Raw genomic sequence first — 12,887 nt, 5'->3', positions numbered from 1 at the left:
TTTCATGTTGTTGTGACCAGGTGAGCCTTCATATCTATAATGATTGATCAAATTGCCTGGCACCTCAAGTACAGAAAAAAGTCCTGACTTGAGACGAGTCCAGTACAGCCCCTATAAACTCAATCCTCTGGACCAGAGATAGGAGAGATTTTTCTGCGTTGATTAACAATCCTAGAGCATTGAACATTGGCTGGATCAGGGAAACACTGCTCTGTATTTGCAGTTTGGATAGGCCTTCGACAAGTCTATCATCTAGGTAGGGGTAAACTTGAACTCCCAATCTTCTGAGGAATGCAGCTACTATTGCCATCACTTTTGTAAAGATCCTGGGAGCTGCTGACAGGGTGAAAGGTATTATGGTGTACTAGTAATGATCTTGATTCACCTGAAATTGAAGGTCCTTACTGTGAGCCTGATTGATTGCCGCATGGCAGGAGGCATCTTTTAAGTCGAAGGCACCATACCAGTCTCCAGGAAGGAGACAATAGAAGCTAAGGTGACCATGTGGAACTTAATCTTTTCAAGAATGTGTTGAGTTGACGCAGGTCTGAAACACACACCTCCTGCTTTGTTTTTGGGCTTAGGAAATAGCAAGAATAAAACTCCTTCCCTCTGAGACCATATGGAACCTCCTCTATGGCTCCCAACTGAAGAAGAGATTGTACCTCCTGGGACGAGGCATTTCTTGTGAGAATGATTCCTGAAAAGGGAACCGGAGGGAGCCTGAGAGGAAGGGGTAGAAGCAAACTGGATGGTATATCCCACTTCCATGGTACTCAAGACCCACCAGTCTGAAGTAATTCAGAACCAAGCACTGAGGAAGTGGGACAGAAGGTTTGCAAAGGTGGGGGAATTTGAGTCTGGAGAGATGGAGACCGGTATGGTGACCTTGACTGCTTGGTACTTCCCAGGTGTCTTTAAGGGCCTGGAGCTATAGCCAAAGCAGCAGTCCTGCCACAGCAGACCCTGTTGGTTAGCGATTCAAAACTGCAGACCCCCAGCTGAATAAATCTTCCTGCCAAATAAGTCCAGTCTCTTCACATACTTTGATTTGGGGGGTAGCAGCCTGATGCCCTTGAGCCTCTATCTCATTGGTTGCTGTCATGACTAATGAGCCTGGAGGTAGGTGGGTGTAAAGGTACAGTAACTCCCCACTTAACGTCCTCTCGCTTAACGTTGTTTTGATCTTATGTCCGTGCTCAATTACAGAACATGCTCCATTTAAAGCTGTGCAATGCTTCACTATTACGTCGTTTGGCTGCCTGCTTTGTCCACAGCTGGCAGCCTCCCTATCAGCTCCCCTGTCCCCCCACCCAGCGCCTCCCACCCGCCGGCAGACCCCGCGGATCAGCACCTTCCCCCGCCTCTTGCCTGCGGCAATCAGCTGGCTTGCGGTGTTCAGGAGGGAGGGGGGAGTAGTGAGGACTCGGCGTGCAGGCTCCCCCTCCCTCCCCTGCCTCCCGAACGCCGCAAACCAGCTGATTGGTGCGGGCAGGAGGCAGGGGAGGGAGAGGGGAGCCTGCGTGCCAAGTCCTCGCTCCTCCCTCCTGAACGTCGCAAGCCAGCTCATTGCTGCGGGCAGGAGGGAGGGGGGAGGAGCGAGGACGCGGCGCACCTCCCCCTCCCTCCTGCCTGCAGCAATCAGCTGGTTTGCGGCGTTCGGGAGGCAGGAGAGGGAGGGGGAGCCTGCGCGCCATGTCCTCGCTCTTCCCCACCTCCCTCCTGAACGCCGCAAGCCAGCTGATTGCTGAGGGCAGGAGGCAGGGGAGGGAGGGGGAGGAGCGAGGATGTGGCGTGCGGAGTAAAGGGGGGGGGGAGAAAAGGCGGGTTAAGGGTGGAGGCTTGGGGGAAGGGGTGGCATGGGCGGGCTGAGGGTTGAGTCCCCCACCCCTGGTGCTTGCAGAATAGGGGAAGCTGCCACTGCTGCTGCACAATGTGCTTCTCCTAGCCTATAGCACCTTCAGCCACCTTGCCTGCCTCATTGTCTCCAGTGCCTGTGTGGGGTAAGGTGGGGGCACCTCCCAACTATAGTACTGCACTGTACTATATGGCAAAAAAAAATTCCCTGGAACCTAACCCCCCACATTTACATTAATTCTTATGGGGAAATTGGATTAGCTTAACATCGTTTCACTTAAAGTTGCATTTTTCAGGAACATAACTACAACGTTAAGTGAAGAGTTACTGTACTCCAAACCTTGGGAGGTAGTGAAGATGGGTTCTGCCATCAGACTCTAATATTGCCTCATTCATTGGCAGAGCCACCCTGGAGGGACCTACAGCTGATGAAATGTCCACCAGGCAATGTATCTCCCAAATACCCTTATGGTGAAGACAGATTCAAAGAAATCACTTTGCTTCTCTGCAATATTCTTTGCCAGCTTAGTTACTCCTTGTAGTTCAGCTGACACAATCATTCTTTCGTAGGCTTCCTGCTTCTAATATTTCTTGTGAGGTGAGTGTTATCCCTATTGTATAGACGGGGACATTGAGAGACTGTTAGAAGAAATTATTTGACCAAGGTCAGACAGCAAGTCAGTGGCACAGTTAGTATTATAACGCAGAAGGCCTGATTCTCAGTCCTTCGCTCTAACTACTCGGTAACATTATCCAAATAAAAATAGATTGTTCTAGGAAAAGTGTTGAAGATTAAGTAACTTCTTCTCTGGGATGGGAATGAGTCACTCAGTCTCAGGAAGCTAGGCTGCACTGCGTGACTAACAACATCTCTTTCATTCCCCATAATTTATTGTGGGGAAAAAACAAAATGATTGCTTTCCTGAAAGGGGGCATCATCTACTTAGAGCAGGTGACTGGGAATCAGATCGCCAGGGTGCTATTTCTGGCTTTGCCACTGACTCACTGCGTGACTTTGGGTGAAACAGGCACAGAAAGGATTTCCTGAGTCTGTTTTCCTATCTGAGAAAATGGAATCCATACCTACCTCCCAGCCTGTATTATAAGAATGCCTGAATTTATGTATATTGCTTTAAGATCCTTGGATGAGAGGGCTTATTGTCATTAAAGATGAAACACCTTGTCCCTGATGCAACACTATACCAGTCAGCTCAAGGGCCCAGGAGCATTGTTTTGTGCTCCTCTGCCTGAGACCCAGTTTTGATCTTGGGAGGAGTAAAGGGGGTTTCTGCTCTCATTGGGCAGGCTGTCAAAGCAATAGAAGCAATGAATCCATAGGAGGAGTTCCGCAAATGGTCACAAATTACACTCTCAATCCATCACCTTGTCTTTTGCTTACCCTGCTGAACAGAACTATCACAGCTCCTGAGGGGGTTGTAGATCACTTTCCCCAATGGGGGACTGCAGTCATAAAGAGGGGACAAGGTTGAGGCTTTGCAGAATGGGCACAGAAAAGAGGAGATCTAACCTGCCAGATTGCCTGTAGAGAAGTCTTTGGAGGAGTCTAGCTCCTCTCATTGAATATGCCTTCCAAAATGCCCTGCCACAGGTGAGAGCAGGGATGAGGAGATGCAAAGCCGTTCTCTTAGGCACTTCTATGTCACTTTTCATCCAAGGACCTCAAAAAGCTTTGAAAACATTAATTAAGCTGAACAATATTCCTGGAGGCAAGTATCATTACACTTATTTAATGGATAGTTAAATTAGGGCAGAAAGAGGTTTAGTGAGTTGCTCAAGGTCACAAAGCAGGTCAGTGGTCAGTGTGATCCAGAAATAGAACCCAAGAGCCCTGACTCCCATTCTGAACTCTGTAAAACACTCCCTTTAAAACCATATATACAGCAATTCTCTGCTTATCCAGGGGTATGGGCAGAAGCTTTTCATTCAGTCCTACACCTTTGTTCATAAGATAAATCCCCATTAGACCTGATTATGAAAAATGCTGAGGGCTCTTTGCATGCTTCAGGAAACACTCAGCACTTTCCAGGATGGAATCCTCTTTCTTAGCTACCTAGCTGGTGAGTCTTGCTCGTGTGCTCAGTGAGAAACTGATCATCAGGTTTGGGGTCATAAAGGAATTTCCCCTGCGTCAGATGGGCAGGACCCTGGAAGTTTTCAACTTCCTCTGCAGTATGGAACAGGGATCACCTGCTAGGATCATCTGGGTATATTTTCCCTAATCCATTTCCTGCCACTACAGGGGCCTTGGGCATTGATGGCATCTCAGTCTCTCCTGTTCTTTGACTGCCATTTTAGTGTCCTGAGGTCTGAAATGCTTTAGTTTAACTACAGTTGTTGGGCTCAATAGAGGGGTATCTGAGTGAAATTTAATGGCCTGTATTATGCAGGAGGTCAGATTAGACAATTTAATGGTCTCATCTGGCTTTAAACTCAGTGACCCTTTTTAATCCTTTGACTGAGAGGGTAAGAGCTGTACAGGTTGGCTAATATCTAGCCTTGAAACTCTTTTTAACATTGAGAAAACCAGTCGTTGCAACCAAAAATGCACAAACCCCAGTCAATTATCTAAACCGCCTGCTTTCCCTTCTCCAAAGATCTTGCACTCCTCATTTGGGTTGCCTCTTTCTTTGTTGACTACAGGACTATAACATTTTGATTTTCACATTTGACTTCTCCGGTCTCCCTGTGCTTCAGAGCTATGCAGCCCTGAGGCATTTATGCTGGCCTGAGACCAAGCCAGACTTTAATGCTTCCTGGCAACTGGGGATGTGCATGCTCAGAGAACACTCATCCTCTACTCTCAGATCCCTTTATTAAAGGGAAAAGGGCAAGTTGTCCGATATGAAAAATGGGAATGGCGACAAGATAAACTTTGGAAGCCACCATGTAGAGAAACAGCAAATTCCACTTTGTCAGATTGAAAGAATCCAGTTGACAGCCTACATTCCTATCACCTTATCCAATCCCCACCTTCAATCTTCTGTTGACAATCTCACCAAATCTATAGGAAACACAGGGTTTGTCAAAGCAGTTCTGACTACTGGTCCACCTTGTTTGTCCACCCTGCCTCCTTTGATATGGCATCAGACCACAGGTCCATCTAATCCAATAGCCTGCCTCCTGCAGTACCTGATCAGATAATCTGGTCCCTCTCAGCCAGTATCCTACCTGGCAATGACCACAACTCCACACAATCACTCTGCTTACTGTCATCCTTCACTATGTTATGTCTAATTTTTATGTTAAGCTCTTTGGGACAAGGACTTGTAGTTTGCAATTGCCTATTAATAGTCATGCACACGGAAGGCACTATCTGAGTTTAAATAAATAATACATCCAATACCGTGCATGTTGGGGAAAAAATCTTCTTGACCTCTGCAGGTGATCAAAAGAAAAGAAAATTGATTACACTGTAGAGTGCATAGCTACAAAAGTTGCTTAGTGATCATGAAATTATCCAGCATTGTCACAGAATACTGCAACAGAATTTGTCTTGATGACCTCCTGCAGCTAAGATATCAGGAGACCTGGCTAGGAGGACCTGCCTGTTTACTGATCTTGTGTCTTTGTGTGTGTGTGTCAGTTTCAGCTACCTCCTGCATAGTTTCCGTTCACTAAAAACAAAGAACATCAGAGACATTCAGACTCACAGGGAGTTCTAGAAACTAATGAAATAACACCAGACAAGTTATGGAAACTGTGCCATTTGAAGCTTGTGAATCGCCTTTCTGGCCCTTCTTCTTCAATCAACTCACATTCTCTCTATGGGATGCACTGGGCTTCATAGACCAGACGAATACAATTCAAACTTACTGTCACTCTTCCTCACCACCACCACCAGCTAAGTTAGAATGGAAAATGACCTTCTCTTGAGAGCACCATCACTGCCATCTGTGATGAGGGGAGCTGTCCCTGTTACTAACTAGATTTGCATGAATTAAAATATATATATATATATACAAATGCCCTAAACAGCTTTGAGCAGCACCAAAGGACCACTAAGGGTCAGTTAAACATACTGGTTCATTTTATGTTGTGGTTATTGCGTCTCAAGCTGCCACTGCTTTTAAAGGTAGGTGGTTCTGGTGTTGTTCTCTTGTGGCTCTGTATGGAAAAGACTGATAGATCAGACTATAAGCTGGGATACTGTGGAGAGATGCTCCTCCTCCAGATCTGCAAATAACACTGTGATCCTGACTGGCAGCACCTCTGCTATTTCATTTCTGAGACTCCAACTTAGTTCCTTCAATGTATCTCAGTCCTAATCTGCAGGACCCCCTGCTATTCCAGTCCTGGCTGACTCTAGGAGACTGACAATCATTCCAGAATGTGTGTTCTCTTATATGAATAACTGCCCAGTGGAGACTTGTAAAGGCATCAAATTTATTTCATTGTGACATAAGCTAGTTATTTACCAATATCTCCTGAAGTGAAAACATAGTGCATTAACCCCATATGTTGTCCCCCCACCCTGACCACAGCTAACCATTTCTTCCCATTGCATAATCTAACCTGTACACACAAAAATGCATTTCCTTAATGGAGCCATGGATCTCGGGCTCTTGTCCTTGGCCATGGAGACCCCCACAGGAACTGTACTGCTGGGTCACAGGTGGGCTGGGGAAAGGCGAAGTGAGACAGAAGACCCAGAAGATGAAGTGACTTTGCTGCTCAGCAGTGGGAGTGAAGGAGGAAAGTATCCCTTCCCCATTCAGCCCCTCCCCATTCCTGGTGATGCAGGCTTGTTGCATTGGCTAAGATTTAGTTCTTAGTGCAGGGGTGGGGAGTGTGTGGTCAGAGGTCCACATGCAGCCTGCATGGTCCTGAAATGTGGCAGGTTCATCCATCTCAGCTACAGAGGTACAGCCCATAGAGAATAATGACTCTAAGAGGCCAGAGCCCCATTACACCTCTGCAGTGGCTCAATGGCTGCCTTGGTGTTTTGTTTTAATTGCTGTTGAACTCAACAAAGAAGCAATTCCTGTTGATTTCTTAGGGAATGACAAGCACAAGCCAGTGCTGCAGCATGCATTTATTATGGTTAAAATATGTATGTGTATTCATATGTAAATTATACGTGCCCTTCGGGCTCCTCGCAAATCATCAAATCAGCCCACGTGTCACAAAGTTTGGGAATCCTTGTGTTAGTGTCATCCAATCTGCCTGTCACAGCCCTTATATTTCTACAGGGGACAGAGGGGAAACCTCCCTTTCTGCCCTGTGTGAGTGATTCATCATTTCATTCTGCTGCAGAATCCGTCTCCAAAGGTTTCTGACAGTGGTGTTAAGAGAAATGGCAAGACAGCCATTTGAAGGAAAATCGTTATCTCCCCCCTCTCCTCTGTCTGTCCCCACTGGTATCCGCACAGGAGGTACACGTAGATGGCCTGTATAACTTGCAGAGCTGAGGGCTTTCGGACTCAGCTTCCAAAATACCACCCTGCAGCACCTGAGACCTTTTAAGAAACATTTGAGTCTTTATGTTCATTTTAATGTAATACTGACAAAAGGTGCCATGTTAATGGCAGTCAGAGACCTCTAATGACAATGCAGGTAGAGCTGCAAACCACTTCTTCCCCAACAAACCAATGTGCCTTCACTCTGTGCTGCAGGCATATGCTATAGGTAAGAAGAGAATTAACTTTTCCTAAACTGATAGAAATCTTGGCCTCTCTGCTAAGGCTGCCAATAAAGGGGGACAATCAGTGCCCATTATGGCTGCTTTTATCAGGTGGACACATCTTTGAGAAACCGGGAACAAGACCTATCAACATTTCACATCTTGACATAGCGACGACCTTCAGTGATGACTTTCAGCCTAGACAAGATTTCAGCTAGTGACTTAAGAACTAAAGGCTTCAAATCCAATTACCAATCTCCTAAATCAAGTCCCCCATATTTATAATGCCCATTGGGATTCCTCAGAAACAAGAGTAGGGGATCAGAGTAGCAGCCGTGTTAGTCTGTATCCGCAAAAAGAACAGGAGTACTTGTGGCACCTTAGAGACTAACAAATTTATTAGAGCATAAGCTTTCGTGGGCTACAGCCCACTTCTTCGGATAAGTGGGTTGTAGCCCACGAAAGCTTATGCTCTAAAAAATTTGTTAGTCTCTAAGGTGCCACAAGTACTCCTGTTCTTTTTGAAGAGTAGGGGATGTTCCTGCATTTTGTGCAATAACTGTGCTATCTGGATAACACCATAGTGCAACAACTGAATTCCCTGTTCAGTGCACTTTGTAGAATGAGTTGGTGGGTCTCGGACTAGATCCCAGTACAGAAGTGTCCACATAGCAAAAACCTCCACCACAATTGGCAGCCAGCAAAGAGATTAAGGACAGAATCAGTCACAGAGACTGAACTCTCTGCTCTTCCCTAGGCCGACTCCTTGGAGCAGAAGCTTGCCCTGCCATAGTCCGTGATGCATGACTTTTGTGGATGAACAGACAAGATCAGTATCAAATAGGGTGTCTTTCATCAACATTAAATTCACTTACTGTTAAAATTATAGTGATATTAACAAATTACAGGGAGACATTGATGCTAACATCTATACCTCTCAGAAGGCAAGGACAACATCTATACAGCAACATTTCCACTTTTGGTGGTTGCTGTAAATAAACAGGCTTCTCACAACCAATGACATGAATAAATGAGAGAGAGAAAGAGAGAACTACAACACAATTTGTTAGCTTCAAAGTTAAAGCCAGCCAATGTTTTTATAGGATCCAATTACCTAAGGGGCATTTATGGTGTTTTGCAGCGTTTCCATATATTTATGTCATTCTTGGGCTAATGTGATCAGCTGTTCAGCCCCACTGCAGCATGGCTAGAGCTCTGCAGTCTTTATCCATTGGTCCCTGCTGAAAATGCCAGGCAACAGATCATGGCAGAGCACCTTCCGATAAGCCTCTCTACTCTAGATGCTGCAGTGGCGACGGTGCCCTAGGCTCAGTCTGGTGGTAAGCACCTGCTGCAGTGATTTCAAATGGGCTCGAGGAGGGGGTCATACATACGTTCCTCAGCGTTAATTTTCCTAGAGTGATATGAATTAGAGATGGACAAAAACTGGTAAATGGTCTGGTACACCCAGCAGGGTTGTTCTCTGTAGAGTAGCCTGTTTCCTATAGCATATTTATTGGCAGCCCTGTGAAAAGCATCAGTTCACATCAACTGCCAAGGAGCAAATGGCGATAAGGAAGGTCAGGGTGGCTGAGTGGTCCAAGGCACTGCATTAAGATGACAGTCCCTCCTGTAGCTGTGGGTTCACATGCTATGTCTAACACCAGCCATGTTTCAAATTCCATAATGGCAGGAAGATGGCCTGCATGGTACAATCAGTGCTGCATAGGACAGATTTCTATGCATACCACAGCCTCTCCTGCTATACAGGGCATGAGTTACTTGTATTTGCTAGACTGAGAGCACAGCTCTGAAATTCTGAGCAAGTGGTTTCATGCAATTCTAGTGAGAAATAGATGTGCCAGCTTGGCATGTCAGAGAGGAGAGCTGCTCCATCACCTGGAGATGGGTTAGTATAGTATCCCTCTTGGGCAAGCCCTCAATGGACAGATGGCAATGGGTAGCTATAGAGGGGGCTGCCTGTTCTACTGTCTCATCCCCAGGAAGGTGTCTGACAGAAATGGTTGCATTAAATTACACAGCAGATAAAAGGTGCTTCCCAATGGAGAGGTGGACTTTCACCCATACTTGGTGCTTTAGTGTGGGTTTGGGGTAGAAACAGAGGAGTGGCAGATAGTATAAAGTATCCAGTTTAGAAAATAAATAATATGGTGCTGGTGAAAGGTGCCAGAGTGTCAGCCCTGGAAAACGAAGGTCTCTATCAAGCCACAGGTCACTACATCTCTGGCAGGGCAACATTCCCCAATATTGTGTCTCACCCCAGACCTAGAAGAACCACCTCTAGAGTCGATCAGTCTTCGTGACTCATTCATTCACTGGCTTCTGTCCTTGTGGTTGCTGAGGATATCTATGCACTAAGAACTGGTCTGAGACCCAAAAACTCATTTCACATAAGCTCTGAACAGCCACATATGATGACTCTTGGTCACCACTGACTTAAGATGGATTCATGTTGGCAGCCTAGAGGTGAAAGGCTCTCTGTTTCTTTCATGATCTCCTGAGCCATCCAGACTCCTTTGATGATGAGGTAAGGCATAAAGCTAGTCAGAAAAATTCCAACTAAACTTTTTTTTTTCCAAGCAAATTTTTTGATTTGTCAAACTTGAACCATTCCACTGAATGATTTTGACAAAATTCCATCACAACTCTGCCTAGTTTCCTCGCAGCTTGCCTGCCTGACTTCTCCCCATCCCACCTTCCAGGGTCTGCAGCTCTGGGGAAGTCAATCACTTGGACTTCCCTTTAGCCAAGGGCCCCAGGGCTTCCACTTTGTGGACTGCATTGGAATCAGGGACCTCAGGACTTCCAGAATCCTAGGTCAGAAGGCTCTCCAGGCTGGCCAATTCCTAGGGCATCTGGGAGTTGGCCACTCTAGGGAACCAGCTAGCCTGACAGTTGGTGTTCTCAGTGCTTCCAGGCTCCTGGCTGCATTTCAACCTGCCAGGGCCAGGACAGATCCAGGGAGTCCAGTCAATCTGGTCAGTTTCATCACTGCTATTTGGTGGTGGACAGCTGTGAAACTGACAAGAATCATGTCAAATTTCAGGTTGTAGCTGCAAAGGCTTCCAGGGCCCCTGGCTCCAAGACAGGCCACCAAGTGGGCAGCTAAAGATCCCAGGTAGCGTATTTCATTTTGGACACACCATGTTTCATTGTTTCCTAAGTGAAAAATTGCAGGATTTCAGTTCTGCAAAATTTTTTGTGTGGTTGGCTTTTCGTCCCTTTTTGGGATGATTTTCCCCCCAAAATTGTCAGGGCTCACTCTAGTAAGGTGTTCCTTGGGTTAAGAAAGATCCATGCAATGACAATGCACAATGGCAGAATGCTTTACATCTGGATCACTCCAAAGTAGCTAAGATCCATCTGTTTTTTGTAATACTTCTTGCATCTCAGTGACATACACTGCTGTTGTTTAGACTACGGTTTAGACACGCCTGTGATGTAGAAGTTAATCATCTAATACCCAGAAAGATATTGGAATCTGCTGTGACAATAGAAGTCTGAATAGCCTTTCTGGCCCTTCCCTCTTGTTCCATCTAGGGACATTCTGTTGCTGAGATGCGCTGCTCAAGAGACAGGAGAAAGACAACATTCCAGCCTCAGGGTTCCTTAAATTTTCAGCAAAAATTAGGAAAGCAAAAGGGGAAACTGTCTTGAGAGTAGAGCTGTCATAAGGCAACACAGCTAGCTGGAGTGTTAGCTCTGCACACAATAGGGACAATCTATTCAGCTCCACAATGTTGTCAGAGGAAAATTTTCAGCTGACTTTGTGCCCAAAATTTGGTTTTTGTAAAATGAAGATTTTATAGAACCTAAAAGCAAGGGAAATGTTCCCAAGCATTAACAAAAGCAATGAAGACATTAATTTCAAAAAACCCATCACCTGTATTGTGAAGAACCCAAATACAAGCGCATTGTGATACTGCATAAGAAGGGGCAAGTGAAATTGACTAGAAACAATTAGTGATGAGTTTGTTTTCATTGCAAATATGAGTGAAATGCAAAAAGTAAACCTGCAGCATTCATAGTGAAAAGCAAAGTGGATATATTTTTTTTATTTTAAAATTGGAAGAGCTACTTGCAACATAGTTAAGGTAGTTAAAATATGATTTTAACCTGACTGTGAAGCAATACTGTCTTGCAAATGCACTTCCTTACTGACTTCCATGACTCCCTACAACTCCAGGTCTGGACCTACACACAACTCTGAGCCACTTCAAATTCTGACCTGGGGCGCCTGCTCTCCTGATGCACCTCATTCCTGATCTGTAGTACCATCTGCAATTTTCATTCTAAACCTCTACAGCAGAGGTAGCCAAATTGTACAAAAATGTGTTCTATGAACAAATGACCACTGAGGATTAGTTTGACACTGTCTTCATCATACTACTACTACTACTTTGCACTTAAATAGCATTTTAATTGAGGACCTCAAAGCACTTAGCAATAAAACCTGAAAAGACCCCTATTAGATATGGAAGCATTATTATACTAATTTTACAGATGGGCAAACTAAAGTATAGAGAGGTTATGGGACTTGCCTGAGGTCACACAATGGCTCCATTTCAGACTCCCAGTTCGCTGCTCTAACCTCTGGACTCCAGTTTAGGCTGCAGCACTTGACTCTCTGCTGTATAAACACTACTCCTTTAAACAAAACTCCAGTGCCCCAGAAAAAGTGAGTCCAGATGTCCTTCTCGTCACCACCCAGTCTGGGACACAGAGAAGGGAGGCTTTACAGCAACTAGCCAATGAACCGTATCTCACTGAAGAGCCCAAATGCTGGGACTGGTCATTGTCATAATGTACAGCTGCTCTTTCTGTGCCTCTAGCCATGGAGAATAATCATCTGAGTTTCCTGCACTGGAATAATTCTCCTTTGGGCAATACTCATGTGCAGGAGATGCACCCAGCTGTTACCAAACAATTGTGGTATCCCTTGTTCACCTCTATCTGCAGATGTCTGCCTGGGAAATGCTAAAACAGGTTTGTGTTAGGTTTGCATAAGGTTCTGGAGGTGCATATTGTTAAAAGAGAGTCTAGAAAACAGTTCCTGGAAGAAGGGAACCAAATTATTTTTACACAGCTCAGAATAGACCACAACATGTACCGCATGTCATGTGCTATAGCTAACTTCACTGTCTGCAGCAACAACTGCCAAGCTGCATGTCTGTTCTCATTTATCTTTCTGTATTATGAGGCTGGGAGATTGCAACTTCTATGTTACCACATGATCACATCTGTGAGTTAATGCAGCAAGGTGTGCATGCATAGTTTGGACTGCAACATGGTAATGGGAATGCACAGAAACTAACACAACTTATCTCATCACAAGGTCAAGGGCTAGATCCACTTCCAGATGGTGCAG

General features: G+C 45.4%; 1 protein-coding gene across 3 annotated transcripts in view; it reads right to left on the bottom strand.

The window, feature by feature from the left end:
• The window catches only part of NRXN3 (neurexin 3), a 1,356,989-nt gene that overhangs the window by 110,201 nt on the left and 1,233,901 nt on the right, over positions 1–12,887 (bottom strand). For 2 of the 3 annotated variants that reach the window (XM_026651477.1, XM_029911473.1), the window contains one exon: positions 3,886–3,913. In XM_026651477.1, the coding sequence (XP_026507262.1) occupies positions 3,886–3,913 (28 nt within the window). The remainder of the gene's footprint in view (positions 1–3,885; positions 3,914–12,887) is intronic. The other variant, XM_026651478.1, reaches the window with a different exon arrangement.

This window comes from Terrapene carolina, unplaced genomic scaffold, assembly GCF_002925995.2.
Source record: "Terrapene carolina triunguis isolate 2854851 unplaced genomic scaffold, T_m_triunguis-2.0 Scaffold96, whole genome shotgun sequence".
Lineage (NCBI taxonomy): Eukaryota > Metazoa > Chordata > Testudines > Emydidae > Terrapene > Terrapene triunguis.
This window is presented reverse-complemented; position numbering and strand designations above follow the sequence as displayed.